Below are 27,922 nucleotides of genomic sequence, written 5' to 3'. Positions count from 1 at the left end.
CTGCCCCCTGAGCCGGGCAGTCTTGGCTCTGAGGCCAGACGGGAGCCAATGCCCTCTAGAGGGGAAAGGCCCCGTGCCACATTCCCATCCACCCCATGCCCCAGTCCCCACCCTGGGCCAGATGGGAGCTGGCACCCCCTAGAGGAGAAAAGCCCCGTGCCCCATTCCCCCTCCCCCCCCATGCTCCAGTCCCTGCCCCCTGGAGTCATATGAGAGCCCATATACTACAGTGCTGGACAGGGAAGCCTCGTGCATACAGCCAGCATGGCCGTGGGCGGGAACTGAACCCAGGACCTCCAGCCCCACAAAACATCCGTTAGCAGAGAGGGAGCAAAACTTTGTTCCCTTTGCTGCCCCTAGAGGGAGCTAATCCCCCGGCACTCAGCCGGCAAACTACAGTAACCCCATGGGGGCGTCGCTCCATTCCCCATTCGTGTCTGTCCGGGATTCTCTGCAGAAAGCAATTAGGGTCTGAACAAACCACCCAGCCACCCCCATCTCCTCACAGTGGTACAGTCTGAACCCCTGAAGAAAGGGGGAGAACGGCTGGTCCCAGGGGACACTGCCCCTTACAGGAATGAATGTGAATTCTCAGGTTGGCTGAAGTCCCATAATGCACCTGGGGACCTTGATTGGAGGTGAACGGCAAATTCCAGGTTGGCCGAAGTCCCATAATGCATCTGGCTTTGTAGTAGGAGGTGCATGGAATTTCCCAGGTTGGCCAAAGTCCCATAATGCACCTGGCTCTTCGGCTGCAAAGCAAACAGCGATTCCTAGGTCAGGGCCACAGTCCCACAATGCACCTGGGGAGGCGGGACCAGCGCACACAAAGACGAGTCCATTTCTGGTGACCGGCACCAGTTGCCCGCCTGCCCCGGCCCATTCTCCTTCCGCAGGGTGTGATGGGGTCGAGGCGGGGGAGCAATCTGAGTCTGCCCTGCGGCAGAAAGGCCCACAGAGACTGGCCGGAAAGTGTCAGGTGGTCTTGGCCGCAGATCTGGATAAGGGGATGGAGGCAGAATTAGTCACGTCAGAGCCACTCGGTCTCCCCCCAGTTTCCCCCCCGCTCCCACTTTTATTGGGGAGGCACTCTAGGCCACATCTCTATGGCTAGGGAGAGCTGGAGGACTCTAAATGCAATAGAGTTGGGCCTGTCCATGACCATAGGGTGTGGGCCAGGGCAATAGAGTGGGCAGAGTGGCTCTATGTAGGTGGCTGCTCCGGGCCCCACCTCTATGGTTCAGGAGAGTTGGAGGACTCCAAATGGAATGGAGCATTGGGGTGACCTCAGTGGGGGCAACCCGTAGGCCACCCATGACCATAGAGCTCATGGCTAGAGCGGTCCTACCGTCCCAGGCATTCTAGCCCCGTCTCTATGGTTATGGGTCAGTCCATAGGAGTGGGGATGGAACCAGGCTCCTGGAGGGCGCTCTGTGATCAGGGCGGGGTAGGAGGTTGTTGGAGGGGAAATTCGGAGGGAGGGTGAAGGGGAATGATATGGTGGAGTTATGCAAATGATCCGGTGCATATTAATCAAATATGTAAATGAGAGCAGTGCTCATTTGCATAGACCTGTGGTTTCTGGACCTGGCTCTGGTTGGGGGCGGATTAGGGATTTGTTCCCAGGGAAAGAGGAGAAGCTAAGAGCTGCTGGTGGCCGCTGATGGAGTGTCTAAGGGGGAGGAGCCCAGGGTAGCCCCACCTTCCAGGAAGTGGGGCCAGGAGGGGTGTGGCAGGTGCCTCTGTCTCCCAGCATGGCTTGGCCTTGCCGAGTTGCTCCTGGGGGCTCCTTTATCCACAGGGGGGCGGTTATCGCAGCTCCCCTGTCCCCCAGCCGTGGCCTCACCTCGGCCCAGCCTGGCCTTCCACTCGCTGGTCTCCCTCACTACTTGTTCTGCCGGGCTTTCTCCAGCTTCTTCCGCCGGTCCTCGGGGATCTCGTCCAGGCTGATGCCGTGGTTACTCGCCCTGTAGGAGGGGGGCAGAGTGAAGCCTGGTGCCCAGGCCGCTCCCCTGCTCAAACCACTAGCCCCCACTCCCCTCCCAGAGCCAGGGAGAGAACCCAGGAGTCCGGGCTCCCAGCCCCCCCTGCTCTAACCACCAGCCCCCACTCCCCTCCCAGAGCCAGGGAGAGAACCCAGGAGTCCTGGCTCCCAGCCCCATCCCACTTTGCTTCTTTCCAGGCGTCCCCTCCCATCTCCCTCAAGGCCCTCTCCCCTCTCAGGGTGGCCTCAGGGCCTGGGCACAGACAGTGGCCACCCACCCCCTCCCGTCCTGCCCCTCCCATCCCCCCATGGAGGTCAGAGGGGGCTCCAGGCCCATGATGCTCTTACCCCGGCTGCAGGTCGGGGGGCGTAGGGATGGGTTTGTTGAATCCGTCTCGTCCCACCAGCCAGTATGTGTCTTCTACACCTTTGCCCTATGGCGAGGCAGAGAGAGAGAGAGACTGTGAGTCCAAGGCTGGAGTGGCGGGGGGGCTGCGGGTCAGGAGTGGGGGGCACCAGCAGGGCTGGGGCGGTGGGAGGGCTGAGCTAGCAGGGGCTGCGGGTCAGGAGTGAGGGGCACCGGCAGAGCTGGCGGGGGGCAGGGCTGGGCCAGCAGGAGCTGTGGGTCGGGAGTGAGGGGCGCCGTTACCTTGAGCTCCGTCTTGCCCCGAACGTCCAATTTGAATCCCTCCTTTAGCGAGTGCAGGATGGTGACCGTACGGATGTTCACGTGGATCCGGTAAGCTGTGGGGGGCGGGGGGCACCAAGAACATGGGGGGTGAGCACCCCTAATAAAATCGCCACCCTCTGCTCTGTCCACCCCCCCTCACCCCCCACATACAAACACCCCTGGGCACCAGCCCAGGAGAGTCTCTCCCGCCCGCCCCAGCGCTGCCCCGGGGACGAGGGGGGACTCACGCAGGCCGGTGGACTCCATGCGGGAGGCGGTGTTGACGGTGTCCCCGAAGAGGCAGTACCGGGGCATGGTGAGCCCCACCACGCCAGCCACGCAGGGCCCTGTGGGGAGACAGGAGAGGAGACGGGTTACAGTGGGGACGGACAGGGTGACAGGGCGCTGGCCTGGGCGGGACCGACACAGCAATGTGGCCTGAGATTGCAGAGAGCCTGAACCCATTGTTCTGACAGGGGGAGGTGCCCCCTGAATCTCAGTGGGGAGTTATCTCCAAACCACACTGCTCTGGGGGGGCCCAGCCAGCCCCAAGGCAACAGGGAGGTTGTGGGGAGGGAGCAGCCCTGATTTCCCACCACCACTCGGTGAAGTAAACCCCGGGGAAAATACCGGGATCCCACTGCTGACACCAAAACCTCTCCAGGGGTAGGGGTGGAAAGAGTTCCCCGGTGGAGGGGAATGAAGAACCCCATTATGGTACCACTCCAGGTGGGGATCCGGTAAGCTGGGGAGGGCAGAGGAAAAGGGGCACGGCCATCATGAATGAGCGGAGGCCCATAGAGGCCATGGCATTGTGCGGGCGCCATACCGGAGTGCAGGCCAATGCGGATGCGGATCGGCACGTCGGGCATGTGGCGCATGCGGAAGGAGCCGACGGCGCTCAGGATGTCCAGCGACATGTTGGCGATTTCGCCCGCGTGCCGGTTCCCATTCCGATGGGGCAGCCCCGAGGCCACCATGTAGGCGTCTCCGATGGTCTCCACCTGCCGGGGAGGGGCAGGGGTCAGAGGGGGAGCTCTGTCCTCACCCTGCGGGGTGCCCCACCCAGAGACCCCCAACTCCCCAGTCCCTGCCACCCAAATCTCTGCTCCCCCGCCCCCCAACCTCCACCTGCCCCTGGCTGGGCCCCCCAATCTTGCCCCTACAATCCTGCTCCCCTGTGCCACCAGGCACTGCCCCCCATCTCCGGGGTCCCCAATTCCCCTGTGTCAAGATCTTCCCCCGTGTCAATGCCCTGGCCTCCCGCCCAGGCCAGGCCCCATCCCCCAGGCCTGGCCCCACCCCACAGGACCGGGGATGGGGGCAGCACCTTGTAGACATCGTGGGAGCCAATGATGGCATCGAAGAGGGTGTAGAGGTCGTTGAGCAGGTCGACCACCTCGATGGGCTCGCTCATGGCCGAGATGGTGGTGAAGCCCACGATGTCGCTGAAGTAGAGCGTCACCTCCTCGAAGTACTCGGGCTCCACCGGAGTCCCCATCTTCAGAGCCTGTGCCACCGACCTGCGCCACCGGGGGGTGTCAGTGGGGCTGGGACGGCCCCTCCCCGGCCCCCCCGGAGCCTGCGCCACCGGGGGGCGTCAGTGGGGCTGGGACGACCCCTCCCCGGCCCCCCACCGCCTCTCCAGAGCCTGCGCCACTAACCTGCGCCACCGGGGGGCGTCAGTGGGGCTGGGACGGCCCCTCCCCGGTCCCTCACCGCCTCCCCGGAGCCTCACCGACCTGCGTCACCGGAGGGTGTCAGTGGGGCTGGGACGGACCCCGACCCCCCGGCCTCCCCGGAGCCTCTACCCCAGCCCCCAGTCTCAGGTGGGACCTGGCAGCCGGGCCGCACGTTGTTTCTCTGGGTACCGCCGGCTTGGGGATGCGGGGAGTGTCTGGTCAGGTGCAGCCTGGCCCCTGCGAGGACTTGGGGGGCTGGCTGGTGTACAGGCCCCCCCCAGTGGCACGGCTGTGCCGGCCTCGTGAGTCTGCCCTGTATGGCTCCGGGCTCCCGCCCCCCCCCCCCCCCCCGGCTGGGACTCACGGCGGCAGCATCTGGGTGAGCAGCTTGTCCGTCTTCTGCTTCTCGATCTCCAGCTCCTCCGTCCGCTCCCGGATCAGGTCCTCCAGGTTGCTGGAGTACTGCTCCAGCATGCGCAGCATGGAGTCGATGATGTTGGTCTTCCGGCCCTTGTTGATGCTCTTGAACTGCGGCGGGGGGGGGGAGGCGTGAGAGAGAGGGCTCCCGCCTGGCTCCGGCGCCCCCCCCCAATGGCTCCGGCGTCTCTGCTCCCTGCCTCGGCATCCCCGCTCCCTATTGACTCTGGCTCCAACATCCCGGCCCCTCCTGGGCACTGGCTCCAACATCCCCACCGGCTCCGGCGCCCCCCTGTGCCCCATCCCCCATGGGCCCCCCGCTACCTGGTCGAAGATCTGGTCGACGGTGGGCCGCCGCTCGGGCTGCTCGCTCCAGCATTGCTTCATCAGCTGGATGCACTCCAGCGGGGCCTGGTCCACCGAGACCGAGGGCCGGCAGAGCGGGGGGGGCTTCTCCACCTTCCGGATGATCTCTGCCCACGAGAGGAGACCCACGGTCACCGCGGGCGCCTGCCGCCCCGCTCTGCCCCCACCTACTGCCCCGCCGGAGCTGGGGGGCAGCCCGGGGCTAGGCTAGCGGGGGGCTGTGGGTCGGGAGTGAGGGGCACCGGCAGGGCGGGGAGGGGCAGGGCTGGGCTAGCAGGGGGCTACGGGTCAGGAGTGAGGGGCACCGGCAGGGCCGGGGGGGCAGGGCTGGGCTAGCAGGGGGCTACGGGCCAGGAGTGAGGGGCACCGGCAGGGCTGGGGGGACAGGGGGCTGCAGGTCGGGAGTGAGGACCCCTGGCAGGGTGGGGAGGCGGGAGCCGGAGGAAATGGGGGCACAGTCCCTCCCCCCCGTACCGTCGGCCGGCATGTCCAGCATGCAGTAGGGGGCGCTGCGGCAGATCACCTCCTGCATGATGATGGAGATGCTGTAGACGTCCCCGCGGAAGGTGCCCTTGCGCTCCAGCGACGGGTCCCGCAGCAGCTCCGGCGCCGTCCAGAACCGATCTGGGGCCAACAACAAGCAGGGCCGGCTCAGTCGCCTGTAGCCCCCTCCCCGCCCCCAGACACCGCGACCCCTCCAGCCGCCCCCGCCCCGGACACTCCCCCGGGGCGTCACCTTCGGGCCTGGGCGGGTCGTGCGGGACCTTCTGGGCCTCCAGCAGCTCGTTGTAGCCGTGGTCCGTCACCTTCAGCACGAAGCGCCCATCCACCACGCAGTTCCGTGACTTCAGCCGCCCGTGGACCACCTCCCGGTGATGGAGATACTTCATCCCCTGCAGGGGGGGGGGGGCGGGGGGAGAGAGACAGGGGGGTGAGATCAACCTCCCCCATCCCCGGCTGGTCCCCAGGGCCGCCGGCAGCACTGGGATCCACTCTGACTGTGCGACAGCCCCGATTGGCCGTGTGGGGGATCCAGTGGATCCCTCCAACTCAGCCAGGGAGTTTGCTCCTTGGTTTATTTGCATCAATAGGTCCCAGGGGATCTCTGGTCCTGAAGCCCGGTCGAGCGAGTGGATCCCTCTGGCTGACCCAGGATTGAGTGGATCTTATGTTCTTTGAGGATGGCCGGGCTCCGGTGCCTAATCGATCCAGTGGATCCATCAGCTTGATCGATTAATTGATACGGTGAGTTTGCTCTCTGATCGATGCATTGAATCAGTAGGTCCAACTGCCTCCTGATTGGTTCAATAAATCCATCTGCCCCAGCCAGTTGATCTATCCAGTGGATCTTCTGACCAGATTTTTTGGCCAGTGTATCCCAGTGGGTCCCTGACCAGCACCAGGCTGATCCAGTAGATCCTTGTTGTCACTAGACCTACTGACTAGCTTCCCTGGGGTGTCTAATTAATAGATCCCAATGGATTCCCAACCCTGCTGTCTGAATGATCCAGTGGATCGCTCTAACCATGCTAGTTGATCTATCCAGTTGGCATCTTGCCTGGTGTGTTGTGCCAGTGGATCAAAGATTGACCCCGTTTTGATCCAGTGGATTTCTCCACTGCAGACAGTTCAACTATTCATGGGGATCCCTGTCCAGTTAGCGTGTTGTACCTGTTACAGAGTGTGGGGGAGTCTGAGCCCTGCACCCCCCTCTTCCTGGGATTAGCCGTGACTCTCAGCCAGCCAGTAAAGCGGAAGGTTTATTGGACGACAGGAACGCAGTCTAAAACAGAGCTTGTGGGTACAACCAGGACCCCTCAGTCAAGTCCTTCTGGGGGGCAGGGAGCTCAGACCCCAGCCTTGGGGTTCCCTGCGTTCCACCACCCAGCCCCAAACTGAAACCAAGACCCCCCCTCCCCCAGTCTCACTCCTCCTCCCCCCGGGCTCCTCCTCCAGTTTCCCGTCCAGTTTCCCGGGCCAAGGTGTCACCTGGGTCCAACCCCCTCCCGACTCAGGTCTCCTCACTCCAGTGGAGTCACCCCCGGCTCTGCCATCCCCCGTGCAGACAGTCCCAGCAGATGTAGACGGCATTCCCCGGTCAATCCGCCCCCCTCCCTGCTCCCTCAATTTCTCTCCCCCCTTCGAGACTGAGCTGAGTGGGGTCACTCTGACCAGTGACCTGGGGAAGTTCGGGGCCCCCCCTCCAGGACAGCGCATCCGCTATCAGGTTGGCCCTTCCCTTCACGTGGATCACGTCCATGTTGTAATCCTGCAGGAGCAGGCTCCACCTCAGGAGCTTGGCGTTGGCTCCTTTCATCTGGCGCAGCCAGGTCAGGGGAGAGTGGTCGGTGTAGACGGTGAAGTGTCGCCCGAAGAGATAGGGCTCTAGTTTCTTGAGGGCCCACACCATGGCCAGGCACTCCTTCTCAATGGCCGCGTAGTTCTGCTCCCGGGGTGGCAGCCTCTTGCTCAGGTACACGATGGGGTGTCTCTCCCCCTTTTCATCCTCCTGCATTAACACCGCCCCCAGTCCCGTGTCTGAGGCATCGGTGAACACCACAAAGGGCTTGTCAAAGTCTGGGTTTGCCAGAACTGGGCCACGGACCAGAGCCTCCTTCAGCACCCGGAAAGCCTCCTGGCACTGCTCGGTCCAGACCACCTTGTCTGGCTTCCCCTTCTTGCATAGCTCAGTGATGGGGGTGGCTATGGCGCTAAAGTGGGGCACAAATCTTCGGTAGTATCCTGCCATCCCAATAAAGGCTTGGACCTGCTTTTTGGTGTGGGGAGCGGGCCAGTCTCTGATCACCTCCACCGTGGCTGGTTCCGGCTTTAGGCGGCCGCTCCCCACCCGATGGCCCAGGTAAGATGCTTCAGCCATCCCCACCTTGCACTTCTCTGCTTTTACAGTCAGCCCAGCCCGCTGGAGTCGGTCCAGCACTTGTCTGACCTGGGACATGTGGTCCTCCCAGGTCTGGCTACAGACACAGCTGTCATCAATATACGCCACGGCAAAACTCTCCATCCCCCACAGGAGCTGGTCCACTAGGCGCTGGAAGGTGGCCGGCGCTCCCTTGAGGCCGAAAGGCAGGGTCAGGAACTCATAGAGCCCCAGAGGGGTGATAAAGGCCGATTTCAGCCGGGCACCTGCATCCAGCGGCACTTGCCAGTAGCCCTTTGTAAGATCCATGGTGGTAAGGTACCGAGCTCCCCCCAGCTTGTCTAGGAGCTCGTCAGGCCTGGGCATGGGGTAGGCATCAGATACAGTGATGGCACTGAGCTTCCGATAGACCACACAGAACCGGACGGACCCGTCCTTTCTGGGGACCAGCACCACCGGCGAGGCCCAAGGGCTGGCCGATGGCTGGATCGCCCCCAAAGCCAGCATGTCCCGGACCTCTCTTTCCAGGTCCTGAGCAGTTTTCCCTGTGACTCGGAAGGGGAAGCATCTTATCGGCGGGTGCGATCCTGTCTGCACCCGGTGGACAGTCAGATTAGTGCATCCAGGCTGGTTGGAAAACAGCTGTCGGGACGGATTCAGCACCCCCCTGACCTCAGCTTGCTGGACAGGGGTGGGCTGATCCGAGAGGGGAATTGTTTCCAGGGAGGAACCAGCTTTGGTCCCAGGGAATAGATCTACTAAAGGGTCATCTCCCTGCTCCTCCCACTGTCCACACACGGCCAACACCACATTCCCCCTGGCATAATATGGCTTCATCATATTCACATGGTACACCCGGCGGTGGTGCGCCCGGTTAGACAGCTCCACCACATAGTTTACCTCATTGAGCTGCTTGACGACCTTGAAAGGGCCCTCCCAGGCGGCCTGTAGTTTGTTCTTTCTCACAGGGATTAGAACCATCACCGGATCCCCGGTGGCATAGGCACGGGCCTGCGCCGTGCGGTCGTACCAGACCTTCTGCTTCTTCTGGGCTCTGGCCAGATTCTCCCTGGCCAGGCCCATGAACTCAGCCAGTCTCTCTCGGAAGATCAGGACATACTCTTCCCGCTCCTGCTGCAGTTCCCGCTCCCTGAGCTCCAACTCTCGCACTTTTAGCTCCTTCTCCCATTGCAGCCACCTCAGATCCAGCGATGGGGAGCTCTGCCGGGAGGATCCCCCGCTGGCCGCAGGGGTCACGGTGCCCTCAGTATTCGCTGGGCTCCTCCCGGCCCTTCCCCTAGGCATAGGTAGAAGGGGTCTCGGGAAGCCCTAAGCAGCCGCCTGTCACTCCCCGCTGGGACAGACACCGGTGTTTGCACTGCATCTGCCAGGCTGCTTCCCTCCGAGACAGGGATCGGTTCGTTCCAGCGATCTCCCTCCTCCAGCTGGGCAATCAGCTGTTCTTTGGTGGGCCTCCCAATGCGCAGCCCCCGCTGCCTGCACAGCTCCACCAGGTCGCTCTTAAGGCGTTTAGCGTACATCTCCCTGCTGGCCGCTCGCAGCCTGTGCGCTCGCCGCTCCCCACGGTTTCCAGGGAGAACCCCTAGGGTACCAGCCTTTCTTGAGGTCACCACCTCTTTGCCAGGGTCGAGCTGCAGACTCCTCCGCCCCTGGCACCGCTCGCTGCAATCCCCTGGGGGACGCTGTTACTGCAAAAGTCCTTCTCGCTGGTCACACACTCCCGGGGTAACCGTGCCCCCCGAAACTGCTCCTCTCTGAGCCTTCAGCACGCCGGGTCCTCGTCAATTCCCTTCATCTTACTGCTCCCCAGTCACTTACTGCAGGAAGCGCCATCCATGGGGTGCAGTACATCCCACCGCTGCCACCAGTTGTCACGGAGCGTGGGGGCGTCCAGGCCCTGCACCCCCCTCTTCCTGGGATTCACCGTGACTCTCAGCCAGCCAGTAAAGCGGAAGGTTTATTGGACAATAGGAACACAGTCTAAAGCTCAGCTTGTGGGTATAGCCAGGACCCCTCAGTCGAGTCCTTCTGGGGGTCAGGGAACTTAGACCCCAGGCCTGGGGTTCCCTGCGTTCGACCAGCCCAAAACTGAAATCAAAAAACCCCCCTCTTCCAGTCTCACTCCTCCTCCCCCCAGCTCCTCCTCCAGCCTTTGTCCAGTTTCCGGGGCCAAGGTGTCACCTGGGTCCAACCCCCTCCCGGCTCAGGTGACAGGCTCAGGTCTCCTCACTCCAGTGGAGTCACCCCCTGCTCTCCCATCCCCCGTGCAGACAGTCCCAGCAGATGTAGACGGCATTCCCCAGTCAGTCCGCCCCACTCCCTGCTCCGTCACAGTACCAGTGGATCCCCAGCCAGCAGATCGATCCACTGGATCCCTTCCATCCTCTCACTGAGTAGACCACTCTGGCCAGTGGTTGGTTAGCCCAGTGGATCCCCCAGTCCTACCAAGGAGCACAATCTAGGAGTGGATCCTATCCAGCCTCCCAGCCCCTGGAGTAGATCCCCTTCCCCTGCTGTGAGTGGATTCCCCTTCCAGCAGATCTCCTCCACCTAGCGCTTTGGGCATCAGGATCCCTTCCTGAAGCCGGGGCTGCAGGTGAATGGATCCCCCTGCCAGGATCCTGCAGCATCCCAGCGGATCCCCTCTGCTTAGCGCTCTGTGTGAGAGGGATCCCTTCCTGAAGTGACAGCAGGCTCACTCCTCAAATGGATCTTCCAGCAACCTTCCAGGCAGCATCACCTGGAAATCGATCCCCTCCAAACAGAGCTGGATCCCCGCCCTGCCAGCAGACCTTCCCTGTGTGAACAGATCCACTTAGCTGATTTCTGGCAGTGGATCCCTGAGCTCCCAGTAGATACTTGTTGTCATGGGATCCCCATTGGCTAGCCATCCAGCAAGTGGATCCCCCCCATGCCCAACGAACAGTAGATCCTGGCTGGCAATTCAGACAGCTGGATTCCCCTGCCCACCCCCATCAGATCTGCCATGTATCCGTGGATCCCGGATGGCTTTGCAATCCCTGCAAGTGGATATCCTGGGCCTCTCCACAGATCGGTCATCTGAACGGGATCCCCTCTGTGTGGTGATTTCAAAGTGGATCCCTTCCCCCCTGCACACGCACACTGCTCCTAGCTGATGCCCCATGTCCTTAAATTCACTCACCAGTGGATCCCCGGGGATCCTCCCCCACCAGGTGCGATTCCCGCCCCAGACCCAGACCCCAAGGCAGGATCCCTGCCCTGTCCTGCCCCTGTCTTCCCGGCTGTACCTTGATGAGGTCGATGAGCAGGGAGGACTTGAACATCCAGTCGAGCTTCATGTCCTGGTTGCGGATGAGGTCCTCCAGGCTGCCGCGGGAGCAGTGCTCCGAGACGATGGCGAACACCCCACAGTCGTAGAAGAACCCCAGGAACAGGTTCACGTTCTCATGCCGGAGGTCCCGGAGCTGGAGGCGGGGGAAATGGGGGAATCCCAGTGGCCAGGCAGGGCAATGCATAGGGTGTATCCAGCCCTCCCGGAGCAGCGGTGACACCCAGTGGACAGGGAGGGGAATGCACAGGGTGTATCCAGCCCCCCCGGAGCAGCGGTGACACCCAGTGGCAAGGCAGGGCAATGCACAGGGTGTATCCAGCCCCCCCGGAGCAGCGGTGACACCCAGTGGCTAGGGAGGGGAATGCACAGGGTGTATCCAGCCCCCCAGAGCAGCGGTGACACCCAGTGGCCAGGCAGGGCAATGCACAGGGTGTATCCAGCCCCCCCGGCGCAGCGGTGACACCCAGTGGCCAGGCAGGGGAATGCATAGGGTGTATCCAGCCCTCCCGGAGCAGCGGTGACACCCAGTGGCCAGGGAGGGGAATGCACAGGGTGTATCCAGCCCCCCAGAGCAGCGGTGACACCCAGTGGCCAGGGAGGGCAATGCACAGGGTGTATCCAGCCCCCCCGGCGCAGCGGTGACACCCAGTGGCCAGGCAGGGGAATGCATAGGGTGTATCCAGCCCTCCCGGAGCAGCGGTGACACCCAGTGGCTAGGGAGGGCAATGCACAGGGTGTATCCAGCCCCTCCGGAGCAGCGGTGACACCCAGTGGCCAGGGAGGGGAATGCACAGGGTGTAGCCCAGCCCCCCGGAGCAGCGGTGACACCCAGTGGCCAGGCAGGGCAATGCACAGGGTGTATCCAGCCCCCCCAGAGCAGCGGTGACACCCAGTGGCCAGGGAGGGCAATGCACAGGGTGTATCCAGCCCCCCAGAGCAGCGGTGACACCCAGTGGCCAGGCAGGGCAATGCACAGGGTGTATCCAGCCCCCCCGGAGCAGCGGTGACACCCAGTGGCCAGGCAGGGCAATGCACAGGGTGTATCCAGCCCCCCCCCAGAGCAGCGGTGACACCCAGTGGCTAGGGAGGGGAATGCACAGGGTGTATCCAGCCCCCCAGAGCAGCGGTGACACCCAGTGGCCAGGCAGGGCAATGCACAGGGTGTATCCAGCCCCCCCGGCGCAGCGGTGACACCCAGTGGCCAGGCAGGGGAATGCATAGGGTGTATCCAGCCCTCCCGGAGCAGCGGTGACACCCAGTGGCCAGGGAGGGGAATGCACAGGGTGTATCCAGCCCCCCAGAGCAGCGGTGACACCCAGTGGCCAGGGAGGGCAATGCACAGGGTGTATCCAGCCCCCCCGGCGCAGCGGTGACACCCAGTGGCCAGGCAGGGGAATGCATAGGGTGTATCCAGCCCTCCCGGAGCAGCGGTGACACCCAGTGGCTAGGGAGGGCAATGCACAGGGTGTATCCAGCCCCCCCGGAGCAGCGGTGACACCCAGTGGCCAGGGAGGGGAATGCACAGGGTGTAGCCCAGCCCCCCGGAGCAGCGGTGACACCCAGTGGCCAGGCAGGGCAATGCACAGGGTGTATCCAGCCCCCCCAGAGCAGCGGTGACATCCAGTGGCCAGGGAGGGCAATGCACAGGGTGTATCCAGCCCCCCAGAGCAGCGGTGACACCCAGTGGCCAGGCAGGGCAATGCACAGGGTGTATCCAGCCCCCCCGGAGCAGCGGTGACACCCAGTGGCCAGGCAGGGCAATGCACAGGGTGTATCCAGCCCCCCCGGAGCAGCGGTGACACCCAGTGGCCAGGGAGGGGAATGCACAGGGTGTATCCAGCCCCCCAGAGCAGCGGTGACACCCAGTGGCCAGGGAGGGCAATGCACAGGGTGTATCCAGCCGCCCCAGAGCAGCGGTGACACCCAGTGGCCAGGGAGGGGAATGCACAGGGTGTATCCAGCCCCCCAGAGCAGCGGTGACACCCAGTGGCCAGGCAGGGCAATGCACAGGGTGTATCCAGCCCCCCCGGAGCAGCGGTGACACCCAGTGGCCAGGGAGGAGAATGCACAGGGTGTATCCAGCCCCCCAGAGCAGCGGTGACACCCAGTGGCCAGGGAGGGGAATGCACAGGGTGTATCCAGCCCCCCAGAGCAGCGGTGACACCCAGTGGCCAGGCAGGGCAATGCACAGGGTGTATCCAGCCCCCCCGGAGCAGCGGTGACACCCAGTGGCCAGGGAGGAGAATGCACAGGGTGTATCCAGCCCCCCAGAGCAGCGGTGACACCCAGTGGCCAGGGAGGGGAATGCACAGGGTGTATCCAGCCCCCCAGAGCAGCGATGACACCCAGTGGCCAGGCAGGGCAATGCACAGGGTGTATCCAGCCCCCCCAGAGCAGCGGTGACACCCAGTGGCCAGGGAGGGGAATGCACAGGGTGTATCCAGCCCCCTCGGAGCAGCAGGTGACACCCCGTGGCCAGGCAGGGGAATGCACAGGGTGTATCCAGCCCCCCCGGAGCAGCGGTGACACCCAGTGGCAAGGCAGGGCAATGCACAGGGTGTATCCAGCCCCCCAGAGCAGCGGTGACACCCAGTGGCCAGGGAGGGGAATGCACAGGGTGTATCCAGCCCCCAGAGCAGCGGTGACACCCAGTGGCCAGGCAGGGCAATGCACAGGGTGTATCCAGCCCCCCCAGAGCAGCGGTGACACCCAGTGGCCAGGCAGGGGAATGCACAGGGTGTATCCAGCCCCCCAGAGCAGCGGTGACACCCAGTGGCCAGGGAGGGCAATGCACAGGGTGTATCCAGCCCCCCAGAGCAGCGGTGACACCCAGTGGCCAGGCAGGGGAATGCACAGGGTGTATCCAGCCCCCCCGGAGCAGCGGTGACACCCAGTGGCCAGGCAGGGCAATGCACAGGGTGTATCCAGCCCCCCCGGAGCAGCGGTGATACCCAGTGGCCAGGGAGGGCAATGCACAGGGTGTATCCAGCCCCCCCGGAGCAGCGGTGACACCCAGTGGCCAGGGAGGGGAATGCACAGGGTGTATCCAGCCCCCCCAGAGCAGCGGTGACACCCAGTGGCCAGGGAGGGGAATGCACAGGGTGTATCCAGCCCCCCCGGAGCAGCGGGTGACACCCAGTGGCCAGGGAGGGGAATGCACAGGGTGTATCCAGCCCGCCAGAGCAGCGGTGACACCCAGTGGCCAGGGAGGGGAATGCACAGGGTGTATCCAGCCCCCCAGAGCAGCGGTGACACCCAGTGGCTAGGGAGGGGAATGCACAGGGTGTATCCAGCCCCCCCGGAGCAGCGGTGACACCCAGTGGCCAGGCAGGGGAATGCACAGGGTGTATCCAGCCCCCCCAGAGCAGCGGTGACACCCAGTGGCCAGGCAGGGGAATGCACAGGGTGTATCCAGCCCCCCCAGAGCAGCGGTGACACCCAGTCGCCAGGCAGGGCAATGCACAGGGTGTATCCAGACCCCCCGGAGCAGCGGTGACACCCAGTGGCCAGGGAGGGGAATGCACAGGGTGTATCCAGCCCCCCAGAGCAGCGGTGACACCCAGTGGCCAGGGAGGGGAATGCACAGGGTGTATCCAGCCCCCCAGAGCAGCGGTGACACCCAGTGGCCAGGGAGGGGAATGCACAGGGTGTATCCAGCCCCCCCAGAGCAGCGGTGACACCCAGTGGCCAGGGAGGGCAATGCACAGGGTGTATACAGCCCCCCCGGAGCAGCGGTGATACCCAGTGGCCAGGGAGGGCAATGCACAGGGTGTATCCAGCCCCCCCAGAGCAGCGGTGACACCCAGTGGCCAGGGAGGGGAATGCATAGGGTGTATCCAGCCCCCCCGGAGCAGTGGGTGACACCCAGTGGCCAGGGAGGGGAATGCACAGGGTGTATCCAGCCCCCCCAGAGCAGCGGTGACACCCAGTGGCCAGGGAGGGGAATGCACAGGGTGTATCCAGCCCCCCAGAGCAGCGGTGACACCCAGTGGCCAGGGAGGGGAATGCACAGGGTGTATCCAGCCCCCCAGAGCAGCGGTGACACCCAGTGGCCAGGGAGGGGAATGCTCCCTGTGTCTCAGCATGGCCATTACACTGAGACCCCCACTGCTGTTCACACTCACCTTGCAGAAGCTGGTTTTGGTGGCTGGCTTGATCTCTGTGTGCTTTTCCCCTGGGAACTTCTTGAGCCAAACCCAGTCACCCTAGGGGAGGAGACAGAAGGGCAGCCCGGTAACCCCAGAGCTGGGAGATCGGTGGATTCCCACAGCCAGTCACACCAGGGCAGGAATCAGAACCAGCCAGGTTTGCAACAAACCAAGCCAGAGACACCCTGCCCCATCTCATGCGGCCAACCTGGCCCCAGCACGCCCTCCGGAGGTATCCAGAGGTATCCTGTGGGAAGAGCAGCAGAAGCTGGTCTTCCCAACAGTGAGGAGAGGGCAGCAGAGATGCTGCAAACATGAGGAGGGATGGGGGCTGTGTGACGGAGCAGGGAGTGGGGAGGACTGACCGGGGAATGTCGTCTACATCTTCTGGGACTGTCTGCACGGGGGATGGGAGAGCAGGGGGTGACTCCACTGGAGTGAAGAGACCTGAGCCTGTCACCTGAGCTGGGAGGGGGTTGGATCCAGGTGACACCTTGGCCCCGGAAACTGGACAAAGGCTGGAGGAGGAGCCAGGGGGAGGAGGTGTGAGACTGGGGGAGGGCGGTTTTTTGGTTTCAGTTTGGGGCTGGGTAGTCAAATGCAGGGAACTCCAAGGCTGGGGTCTAAGCTCCCTGCCCCCCAGAAGGACTTGACTGAGGGGTCCTGGTTGTACCCACTAGCTCTGTTTTAGACTGTGTTCCTGTTGTCCAATAAACCTTCTGCTTTACTGGCTGGCTGAGAGTCAAGGTGAATCCCAGGAAGAGGGGGGTGCAGAGCCCAGACTCCCCCACACTCCGTGACAACTGGTGGCAGTGGTGGGATGTACTGCACCCCGTGGATGGCACTTCCTGCAGTAAGTGACTGGGGAGCAGTAAGATGAAGGGGGATTGACGAGGACCAGGCGTGCTGAAGGCTCAGAGAGGAGCAGTTTCAGGGGCGGCGGTTACCCCTGGGAGTGTGTGACCAGCGAGAAGGACTTTTGCAGTAACAGAGTCCCACTGGGGATTGCAGCAAGCAGTCCCAGGGGCGGAGGCCTCTGCATCTCGACCCTGGCAAAGAGGTGGTGACCTTAAGAAAGGCTGGCACCCTAGGGGTTCTCCCTGGAAACCGTGGGGAGCGGCGAGCGCACAGGCCTGCGAGTGGCCAGCAAGGAGATGTACAGCAAACACCTTAAGAGCGACCTGGTGGAGCTGTGCAGGCAGAGGGGGCTGCACATTGGGAGGCCCACCAAAGAACAGCTGATTGCCCAGCTGGAGGAGGGAGATCGCTGGAACGAACCGATCCCTGTCTCGGAGGGAAGCAGCCTGGCAGATGCAGTGCAGGCACCGGTGTCTGTCCCAGTGGGGAGTGAACAGGAGGCTGCTGAGGGCTTCCCAAGACCCCTTCTACCTATGCCTAGGGGAAGGGCCGGGAGGAGCCCAGCAAATACTGAGGGCACTGTGATCCTCCCGGCAGAGCTCCCCATCCCTGAAGCTGAGGTGGCTGCATTGGGAGAAGGAGCTAAAACTGAGAGAGTTGAAGCTCAGACAGTGGGAACTGCAGGAGGAGTGGGAAGAAGAGGAAAAGCAGCGACAGCATGAGCTGGAGGAGAAGGAGAAACAAAGACAGCAGGAAGAGAAGCAGAGACAGCATGAGCTGGAGTTGGCCAAGCTGAGGAGCAGCGAGCCCCCAGCTGTGGTGAGTGATAGGGGACCCTGGACGGCACAGAGCTTTGATAAGTGCATCCTGGCCCAGCATAAGGAGCGGGAGGACATGGATGACTCCTGGATGCCTCTGAGATGGCCTGCGAGCTGCACCAGGTTGATCCTGTGGATAGGCTCCCGTTTCTCACCCCCTTACTGGACCCCAAGGCCATGGCATTGTACGCTGACTGGAAGGGGTGGAGAAAGGGGACTACGAACTATTCAAAAAGGCCCTGCTCCGCGAGTTTGGGCGGACTCCTGAGATGTATCGGGAAGGGTTCCAGAGTCAGCGTAAAAACCCGAGGCCTCATATCTGCAACTAGCTGCCCACATGGAGGGATATGCCACCAAGTGGGCAGAAGGGGCCCAGATGAAGGAGGACCTGGTTAAACTGATCATACTAGAGCAACTGTATGAGCAGTGCCCACCTGACCTGAGGCTATGGTTGGTGGACAAAAAGCCAGAGAACCTGCGACATGCAGGGTGGCTGGCCGATAAGTTTGTGAAAAGCCGGACAGGGGCTGGCAGGGAGGAGCCCCAAAGGAACAGGCCCCGCACGATGCAGAGAGAGAGTCACCATGGGACCTCCCAGCGTGGAAATATGGAGAACCTCTTCCCAAGGGGAACATCCAGCGTCAGGGCCAACCAACTGGCTCGAGGGGACCAACGGGACATGGGCTGCTATTACTGTGGCCAGAGAGGCCATCTACGGACCCAATGCCCAAAGCTCAATGACAGACTGAGCAGACCAAACTCACCCAGGGTTAACTGGGTAGGGACCCAGCTGGATGAGGGGCAGGCTTCCCAGGCAAGGGGGGCTGGCAGCTTATCAACTGCTCAGGAGGGGGAGGGCCCTAGGCCAGCTCCTCTGGGGGGTTGGATGCCCCAGACTCAAGGGTCTCCATTTACAGGGTGGGTAGGGGCTGTCCCTGTGGAGCGAATGCCTTGTTCCCCTGGAGGTGGATGGGAGGAAGGCCCAGGGATCCAACTTCATGTCGGCCCTGCTCTGGTGCTTGTGGGAGAAATGTGGTGTCTGGCACAACTGGGCCTCAGCTTATCACCCCCAGTCCAGTGGGCTGGGGGAGAGGTTCAATGGGACACTAAAGATGATGCTGAAAACCGTTATGAACCAGCACCCACAGGATTGGGACAAGTACTTACCTCACCTGTTGTTCGTGTACAGGGAGGTACCCCAGGAGTCTACCGGATTTTCGCCTTTTGAACTGTTATATGGCAGGAGGGTAAGGGGGCCCCTAGACCTGATGAGAGATGAATGGGAGGGGAAGGCCACTCCCGATGGAGAATCTATGGTGGAGTATGTCCTGATCTTCCGAGAGAGACTTGCTGAGTTCATGGGCCTGGCCAGGGAGAATCTGGCCAGAGCCCAGAGGAAGCAGAAGGTCTGGTATGACCGCACGGCGCGGGCCCGTGCTTACGCCACCAGGGATCAGGTGATGGTCCTCATCCCCGTGAGAAAGAACAAACTACAGGCCGCCTGGGAAGGTCCCTTCAAAGGCTGTCAAGCAGCTAAATAAGGTAAACTATGTGGTGGAGCTGTCGAACCGGGCGCACCACTGCCGGGTGTACCATGTGAATATGATGAAGCCATATTATGCCAGGGGGAATGTGATGTTGGCCGTGTGTGGACATTGGGAGGAGCAGGGAGATGACCCTTTAGTAGGTCTATTCCCTGGGACCAGAGCTGGTTCCCCCCTGGAAACAATTCCCCTCTCCGATCGGCTAACCCCTGCCCAGCAAGCTGAGGTCAGGGGGGTGCTGCATCCGTCCCGACAGCTATTTTCCAACTAGCCTGGACGCACTAATCTGACTGTCCACCGGGTGCAGACAGGATCGCACCCGCCGATAAGATGCTCCCCCTTCCGAGTCACAGGGAAAACTGCTCAGGACCTGGAAAGAGAGGTCCGGGACATGCTGGCTTTGGGGGCGATCCAGCCATCTGCCAGCCCTTGGGCCTCGCCGGTGGTGCTGGTCCCCAGAAAGGACGGGTCGATCCGGTTCTGTGTGGACTATCGGAAGCTCAATGCCATCACTGTATCTGATGCCTACCCCATGCCCAGGCCTGACGAGCTCCTAGACAAGCTGGGAGGAGCTCGGTACCTTACCACCATGGACCTTACAAAGGTCTACTGGCAAGTGCCGCTGGATGCAGATGCCTGGCTGAAATCAGCCTTTATCACCCCTCTGGGGCTCTATGAGTTCCTGACCCTGCCTTTCGGCCTCAAGGGAGCGCCGGCCACCTTCCAGCACCTGGTGGATCAGCTACTGAGGGGGATGGAGAGTTTTGCTGTGGTGTATATTGATGACAGCTGTGTCTGTAGCCAGACCTGGGAGGACCACGTGTCCCAGGTCAGACAAGTGCTGGACCGACTCCAGGGGGCTGGGCTGACTGTAAAAGCAGAGAGTGCAAGGTGGGGATGGCTGAAGTATCTTACCTGGGCCATCGGGTGGGGAGCGGCCAATCAGCCAAGGTGGAGGTGATCAGAGACTGGCCCGCTCCCCACACCAAAAAGCAGGTCCAAGCCTTTATTGGGATGGCAGGATACTACCGAAGATTTGTGCCCCACTTTAGCGCCATAGCCACCCCCATTACTGAGCTATGCAAGAAGGGGAAGCCAGACAAGGTGGTCTGGACCGAGCAGTGCCAGGAGGCTTTCCGGGCGCTGAAGGAGGCTCTGGTCAGTGGCCCAGTTCTGGCAAACCCAGACTTTGACAAACCCTTTATGGTGTTCACTGACGCCTCAGACACGGGACTGGGGGCAGTGTTAATGCAGGAGGATGAAAAGGGGAAGAGACACCCCATCGTGTACCTGAGCAAGAAGCTGCTACCCTGGGAGCAACACTACGCGGCCATCGAGGAGGAGTGCCTGGCCATGGTGTGGGCCCTCAAGAAACTAGAGCCCTATCTATTTGGGTGACACTTCACTGTATACACCGACCACTCTCCCCTGACCTGGCTGCACCAGATGAAAGGAGCCAACGCCCAACTCCTGAGGTGGAGCCTGCCCCTGCAGGATTATGACATGGACATGGTCCACGTGAAGGGAAGTGCCAACCTGACAGCAGATGCGCTGTCCCGGAGAGGGGGCCCCAAAACTTCCCCAGGTCACTGGGCAGAGTGACCCCACTCAGTTCAGTCTCGAAGGTGGGAGAGATGTGAGGGAGCAGGGAGTGGGGTGGACTGACTGGGGAATGTCGTCTACATCTGCTGGGATTGTCTGCACGGCGGATGGGAGAGCCGGAGGTGACTCCACTGGAGTGAGGAGACCTGAGCCTGTCACCTGAGCCGGGAGGGGGTTGGACCCAGGTGACACCTTGGCCCCGGAAACTGGACAAAGGCTGGAGGAGGAGCCGGGGGGAAGAGGAGTGAGACTGGCAGAGGGGGATTTTTTGGTTTCAGTTTTGGGCTGGGTGGTCGAACGCAGGGAACCCCAAGGCTGGGGTCTAAGCTCCCTGCCCCCGAGAAGGACTTGACTGAGGGGTCTTGGTTCTACCCACAAGCTCTGTTTTAGACTGTGTTCCTATTGTCCAATAAACCTTCCATTTTACTGGCTGGTTGAGAGTCACAGTGAATCCCAGGAAGAGGGGGGTGCAGGGCCCAGACTCCCCCACACTCTGTGATAGGCTGCCCCCTGCATTTTCAGCACCAGGTGCTTCGGTTCTTTATCCCTCACTGCACCAGGCTCTGGGGCCAGTCCCTGATGTCCAGCCCTCCCCCCTGCTCTGACCACTAGACCCCACTCCCATCCCAGAGCCAGAGAGAGAACCCAGGAGTCCTGGCTCCCAGCCCTTCCCCTTCTAACCACCAGGCACAGGGCTGCTCAGTGTTTAGTGCTAGAGCTTTAAAAAATGCAACCCTCCTTTTCCACCCCCCCAGCTCCACCCCCCCATGCCCTGAACAGAGTTGGCATCTGGCGTGGGGGTGGGTCTGGGGATGGCAGAGGGGGGTTGAGTTGTTAGTTGCCCCTCCCAGCTGGCTAAGACCCACCACCAAAATTGTTGCATCCTGCAGCTTTGGCCTCATGCCTTCGTCCTCAGCTGGGGAAAGCCAGGCCCACGATCACCCACCCCAGCCAGAAAGAGAACAAACCCGGCGTGAGCAGGCAGCCGCTCAGCCAGCTATGGCACCGTCCCACCAGTCGCTATGGGGACTATGATTCGGGGAGGGTGGGGGGAGCAAGGTTTGTGCCAGGCTAAGGTTTCCTTCTCAAAACCCCATTTCACAGGTCTTTGTCAATCTCTCCCCAGTAGAGGCAGTAGGAAAATTTTCAGCAAAACAGTTTCCCATTGGCAGATGCCGTTTGGGCCATGCCAAAATTTTTGGCATCAATTTTGTTCAAAAAATTGGGGAAGGAGCAAGCAGGGAGAGGGCAATTTCAAAAGGGTGAAAAACATCTGATTTGGGGGCGAAACATTTGGGTGGGTTTTTTCCCATTGTGAAATGACTTTTCATTACTCGATCGTCAAAGAGAATTCAAACCAACCATGGAAAAAGTTCGGACTCAGCTGAACGAAACATTGGAATTCCTTGAGACAAGAGACTTCCAGCTGAAACAAAATCTATTTCGAAATTGGGTTTTGCCCTTCAAATTCTGAAATTTTGAAGGTGGAAAATGTACCCCCCTCAAAAAAATTGTGTTTGATTCCCCCCCCCCAAAAAAAAATCTAAAAAAAAAATTAAAAAATTGCAAGACAGAAAATCCATTTCTGACCAACTCGATTCAAAACTCCCCGATTCACCAGCGCACTTCCGCATGGATTGAGTTCCGAGAGTCCCACTCAGATGGACGCGTAGCCAAAATCAGAGTGGAAAACACCAATCCTGCGTGGGACAGATTCATTGATAGGATCGGGGCCTCAGGACCCGAAAGACCAGAGCTGTTTTCGGTGGGGGGAAGGGTGGTCAGTAGTATACAGCTGAATAGCATTCATCACCATGTCTTTTTTGACAGGTTTCCATGCCCCATTCAGGGCTTATATCCCACCCTCCGTCCCCGTTTCCGTTGGTGTCGAAGTTCGGCGCCATCGGCCATTTGGAAAAAAAAATTTGATTATTTAATCTTTAAGCTCTCTCACGCTATTCTTTCAACCTTTTTCTCTAAACAAACAATCAAACGTATCAAAGCAGAAGCATGCAACACCCCCCCCCATTCAAACATAAAACATAATCAACAGGGTTTTTTTTCAAAATGGCCAATGGTGCCGAACTTCGACGCCAACGGAAACGGGGATAGAGGGTGGGATATAAACCCTAAATGGGGCTTGGAAACCTGTCCAAAAATATATGGTGATGAATGCTATCGAACTGTATACTGCTGTGGTCAACCTGATGGATTCAAACCCCATTTTCCAGCACTTCAGAGAGGCAGTGAGCACCATTTACCCAATTTTCCAGGGGTGTGTGAGTCGGGGGAAACTGAGGCATGGAGTAACTCAGCCCTTTCCCCAAGGGCTCACCACCGAACCAAGAATAGAACCCAGGTGTCCTGCCTCTTTGCTAACAGATTCTGCTTGACACAACTCAAACAAAGCAGGAGAAACAAAAAAACCTGGGGTATTTTTGGTAACAAAGCCCAAAATTTTAGAGCCAGGGTTCAAGGGTCATGGGGGGGGGACTCATGGCAGGGTTACAAAACCCTCCCTGTTTCTTTATGGCTAAGAAACATGCCATTCGGTTTAGCACAGGGAGAAATTGTGTCCCACGCAAGAGTTTGAACGCATCTGGCTTCCAACCCCCTGAACTTTCGCCTGGAGCTGCAAAGCGGGATGGGGTGTCCTCCACCCGCAGGGTTATTCTGCCAAGGATGCCAGCTGGGGTTGATTTGAGGCCTCGTGTCAAAGAACAGAGATAAAATTCCAGGCTGTCCTGCTTGGCACAGAAAGAACAGGGCAATTCGGACAGCGGCCGTCAAAAATTCACCCATTGCCATACCCGGACTGGCCACTAGTGGGCAACAAAGAGTCACCCCTGGTGTTGGGAGAGTCCCCAGTGGGACTTCACATTGTCACACATCCCCGCCCGAACCCCGCTGCCAGGCGAGAGGAAATTGAGTCTCAGCCTCGAGGAGACCCCACTGGCGGATGGGTCAGCTGCTGAACGTGGGCTCAGGAGGGTTGCGATGTTGGTGGCACGCAGCTCCTGGAGTTGGGGATCATTACAAGAGGAACACAGCCCAGATCTGGGTCGGAGTCTGGGCAGCACCTGGCCCAACAAGGCCCAGATCTGGGTCTGAGTCCAGGCAGCGCCCGGCATGAGAGAGCCCGGCCCTCGATCAGGGTCTGGGCAGCGCCCGGCACAATGGGGCCCCGGTGAGCAGTAGCTGGCCCCGTAACACCAATAGTAAGAACCACTCCCCCTTCCCCGGGGTGCCCCCTACTGCGTGCCATGTGCATCGCGGGGAGAAATTCTCACTTCTCGCACCATTAAAAAAAAATCAAAATACCCTCCCCCAGCAAGGGGGATCCCCCTCTCCCTCCAGGGACAGGCAGATCCGACAGGCGGGTGATGCGGCTGATGCGGAGATTGGACCCAGGCCCAGCAGTGGTCTTACTGACTGAATGCCAGGTGACGGGGAAGTGGGGGGCGGCTACCAGGTGCCATAGCCGCTGCTTTCCCTCCTGTCCGTGGGAGAGGAGCGAAACCCGGGGGGCAGGGAGGGAAGAAGCTGAGGGGGAGGATGCGGGAGCCCAAAGGCAGTGCCTGGAGCCTTTGGCCGCTTACCTGCACGGCTGCCACTAGCCCTTGGTTGTTAAACAAAAGGAGGAGGAAGGGGACGTGGCTGTTGCATTTTTGCTTCTCATCTCCCTAAGGATGGCAGGAAGCAGCTGTCAATCATGTGACCTGGCGGGGTGGGGGGAGAGAGAAGCGGGGGCGAGGGGGGACACCCCGAATGCCGGCGGGGTCGGGAAAGGGGACGGAGGTGGAGGAGCAAGGGGGGATCCTGTTCAGATGGAGGAGGGGATGGATGGTGCTGGCGGGCAGGGTGGGAAGCACAGGTGTCCCGGGGGGGATGGCACGGCCAGGGGTGGTGGGAAGAGCCATCCCAGGGAGACACGGAGGGAGTGAAACCCAGGTGGATACTTACGCAGGGGGTATTTTCCCAGCAAGGGATATTTACCTGGCAGAGGGTGTCCTGGGGTAAATACCCAGTGCGGGACAATGCCCAGGGGGTATTTACCTCATGGGTGCACCTGCAGGACACTGCCCCGGGGGTATTTACCTGGTGGGAGCACTCAGGGGCTGTGCACAAGGGGCAATTATCTGGTGGGGGCACATGGGGGCAGTGCCCAGGGGTATTAACCTGGAGGGCAGTGCCCAGGGGGTATTTACCCAGTGGGGGGCCTGTGCCCTGAGGGCAGTGCCCAGGGGGTATTTAGCCAGTGAGGGGGGGTCTGTACCCTGGGGGCAGTGCCCAGGGGGTATTTAGCTGGTGGGGGGGCCTGTGCCCTGAGGGCAGGGCCCAGGGGGTATTTAGCCAGTGAGAGGGGGGTCTGTGCCCTGGGGGCTGGGCCCAGGGGGTATTTACCCGGTGGGGGGGTCTGTGCCCTGGAGCCGGTGCAGAGGGAGGGGGTACCGGGGGAGCACCGGGGGGGGCCGGGGGAAGGTTACCTCGGCGACAGCCATGTTGGTGTTGTCAGGGGCAGCTGCCAGGCTCTTGAAGCTCCTCATGTCAGAGACACTCTTCCCCGCCAGGCTGGTGCGGCTCTCGTCCATCTTCTGCCGGGGCCAAGGGCAGAGCATCAGCCTGGCTCTGGGAGGGGACCTCTGACCCCCAGATCCCTTCCACCCACTGAACTCCCTTTGGCATCTCTGACCCCGACCTCTAGGGTGTGCCCCTCTGCCCCCCCCCAGAGAGCATGACCCCCAGTTGGCATCTCTGACCCCAATCCCCCAGCCCTGGGGTGTCTCTCCCTCTGACCCTGGGGGCGCAACTGCCCAATGTCCCTGACCCTGAGGCATGTCTGTGACCCCAGGAAACACGTCTGATCCCTCTGGCCCCTCTCCCCCTAATGCCATCACCATGGCCGTCCTACCTGACCTCCGACCCTCCTCCCGCTTCACCCCACCGTCCCGAACCCCTGACCCCAAGGACTCCCTACCCCTTCCGAAGACCCACTTCCCCAGCTCCGCCCCACCCATCACCCTGGACAGCCCCCGCCCCTTGGCCCCAGTGGGGTCCCCCCCCACCGTCCTTTGCCCCCCACACTCTGCTTCTTACTTTGTTGCTGCTCTGGGTGTGGATGAAGGTCAAGTCGTCCATGGTCAGAATGATCTTGTTGGGCCCCTTCACCAGCTGGGCGTGCAGGATCCGGCGCCTGCAGGGTGTGGAAACACAGATGCATGGGGTGCAAGCCCCGAAGTGTGTGTGGGGCATTGCACCTCCCCCCGACTGCTGGGAAAGGATGTGGGGAGCCCAGCTTGGGAAATGGGAGGGGGGAACCTTGCTTGGGCTACCTCCCCTGCTGGGCACTGGAACATGGAAACACCAGATGACCCCCTGCCCCCCAGGATTAATTAAAAGGGGGAGTCTATGGAGATAGTAGGGCAGCAGGCATGCATGTGGGGCCTCCCCTGGCAATCTCTGCCTGCCAGTCCCAGGAAAAGCCAGGAGACGGCATGGTTGTCAATACAATTGTTAGCCCACAGCTAGCGATAAGGAACAAGGATCCAATATGGACGGGCTGGGACCCCACATGGCCACCAATGACGCCATGAGCCCACAACGAGATGTGCTGGGACCCCACGTGGCTGCCAATGAAGCCACGAGCCCACAACGGGATGGGCCGGGACTCCACATGGACGCCAATGACGCCACGAGCCCACAACGGGATGGGCCGGGACTCCACATGGACGCCAATGACACCATGAGCACACAACGAGATGGGCCGGGACCCCACGTGGCTGCCAATGACGCCACGAGCCCACAACGGGATGGGCCGGGACTCCACGTGGTTGCCAATGACGCCACGAGCCCACAACGGGATGGGCCGGGACCCCACGTGGCCGCCAATGACGCCACGAGCCCACAACGGGATGGGCCGGGACCCCACGTGGCCGCCAATGACGCCACGAGCCCACAACGAGATGGGCCGGGACCCCACGTGTCCGCCAATGACGCCATGAGCCCTCAACGGGATGGGCCGGGACCCCACGTGGCCGCCAATGACGCCATGAGCCCACAACGGGATGGGCCGGGACTCCACGTGGCCGCCAATGACGCCATGATCCCACAACGAGATGGGCCGGGACCCAACATGGCCGCCAATGACACCATGAGCCCACAACGGAATGGCCTGGGATCCAATTTAGCCGCCAATGACGCCATGAGCCCATAGCAGGAAGTTGCCCACCACAGCTCTCACCTGATGTAATAAGCAAGAACCGTTCCCCCAACAATCAAGCTGGAAACCAGGATGAAGAGCAGCAGGATGAAGCTGGGGTCCACCCCTACAGGGGAGGGACAGCAGGGGGGGTTAGCGATGGCGGGTGGGGAAGACCTCCAGGTCCCCCAGCCCCACTCAGGTTCAGCCCTCCCTCTCCCCTTGAAACCCACACAGGAATGCCCCCATTTCCTCTGCCCTCCGCTATCCCTTACAAGGGGTTTCCGGGGTCCGACCCTCTTCTTCTCCCTGTTCCAATACCCCAAAAAGGACTCCCCTCGTCTCCCCCAATCTCACCCATATGGACCCCTCCTCTTTCCCCATTTCTGCTCAGCAGAACTCCTCCTCTTTCCCCTCCTCCATCCCAAAAGGACCCCCCCTCACTCCCTGCCACCCCACGGATGGAAAGAGGGCAGGGGAAGGGGATTCTCTGACTATTGGCCACAGCTCAAGTGGTCATGGGATAATGAAGGCTCCAGAACCAAGCCAGGAGGTCCCAGGGCAACCGTCAAGCATCAAACTGGGCAAATCCGTGGCCAGCTGAGGAATTCCCGGCCAGTGCAGAGCCATGAGTCGCCCGCTCCGAAAACACAGGCTCCAGCCAAAGGAAATTCTCCAGGAATAGGAGCAGTATGGGGTCTATGACACACAGGGGAGAGGCTCTGTGCCCAGCCAATAAAGGTCAGCTCAAAATAAAATAGCCAGCCCAGTGCATTCTTAGCGCACAGCGGGAAGTGCCAGGATCCAACATGGCCACCACTAAAGTCCTTCACCATGAACAGGAACTGGACAGAGACAGACAGTCTGAGGCATGTATGGAAATGGATGGATGTGCAAGGGGATGCATGATTGGACGGAGAGGTGAGTGGATGGACGGACAGATGGGTGGGTGTGAGGAGGGTGGGACAGACAAATGGATGGATGGACAGACAGATGGATGGGTGGGTGGGTGGGTGAATGGATGGACAGATAGGTGAGCGCATATGGGAATGGGTGGATGGACAGACAGATGGGTAGATGTGCATGGGACGGATGGATGGATGGACAGATGGGGGGTTGTGCATGGGGTGGGATGGGTGGACAGAAGGATGGATGGATGGATGGATGGATGGATGCGTTTGCATGCAAAGGGGTGGACGGAGGGATGGATGGACAGACAGACAGGTGGGTTTATGTGGGGAGGGAGGTGGGTGGATGGGTGGGTGCGCGGGAGATGGATGGGAAGTTGTTGGGAGGGTGCACTTGGGGATAGATGGATAGACAGGTGGATGGACGGACAGACGGGTGGGTGGGTATACGTGAGGACGGATGGGTGGCTGGGCATGGGGATGGGTGGATGGACAGTTGGATGTGTGTGAAGAT

General features: G+C 61.1%; 1 protein-coding gene across 1 annotated transcript in view; it reads right to left on the bottom strand.

Annotated features, from left to right (window-relative positions):
- Nucleotides 1-306: 306 nt before the first annotated feature.
- Nucleotides 307-27,922, bottom strand: part of GUCY2D (guanylate cyclase 2D, retinal) — a 34,585-nt gene continuing 6,969 nt past the window's right edge. Inside the window, exons 4-20 of the mRNA XM_077806654.1 lie at nt 26,543-26,627; nt 25,399-25,495; nt 24,789-24,896; nt 23,901-23,984; nt 15,456-15,536; nt 11,288-11,464; nt 5,856-6,012; nt 5,594-5,743; nt 5,078-5,226; nt 4,701-4,864; nt 3,985-4,177; nt 3,484-3,658; nt 2,903-3,001; nt 2,634-2,728; nt 2,333-2,418; nt 1,847-1,967; nt 307-997 (exon numbers count right to left, since the gene is read on the bottom strand). Of these exons, the coding sequence (XP_077662780.1) occupies nt 1,886-1,967; nt 2,333-2,418; nt 2,634-2,728; nt 2,903-3,001; nt 3,484-3,658; nt 3,985-4,177; nt 4,701-4,864; nt 5,078-5,226; nt 5,594-5,743; nt 5,856-6,012; nt 11,288-11,464; nt 15,456-15,536; nt 23,901-23,984; nt 24,789-24,896; nt 25,399-25,495; nt 26,543-26,627 (1,982 nt within the window). The 3' untranslated portion in view covers nt 307-997; nt 1,847-1,885. The remainder of the gene's footprint in view (nt 998-1,846; nt 1,968-2,332; nt 2,419-2,633; nt 2,729-2,902; nt 3,002-3,483; nt 3,659-3,984; nt 4,178-4,700; nt 4,865-5,077; nt 5,227-5,593; nt 5,744-5,855; nt 6,013-11,287; nt 11,465-15,455; nt 15,537-23,900; nt 23,985-24,788; nt 24,897-25,398; nt 25,496-26,542; nt 26,628-27,922) is intronic.

Source organism: Eretmochelys imbricata, chromosome 28, assembly GCF_965152235.1.
Source record: "Eretmochelys imbricata isolate rEreImb1 chromosome 28, rEreImb1.hap1, whole genome shotgun sequence".
NCBI lineage: Eukaryota > Metazoa > Chordata > Testudines > Cheloniidae > Eretmochelys > Eretmochelys imbricata.
The sequence above is the reverse complement of the archived record's forward strand: the minus strand, read 5'-3'. Positions and strand labels throughout refer to the sequence as shown.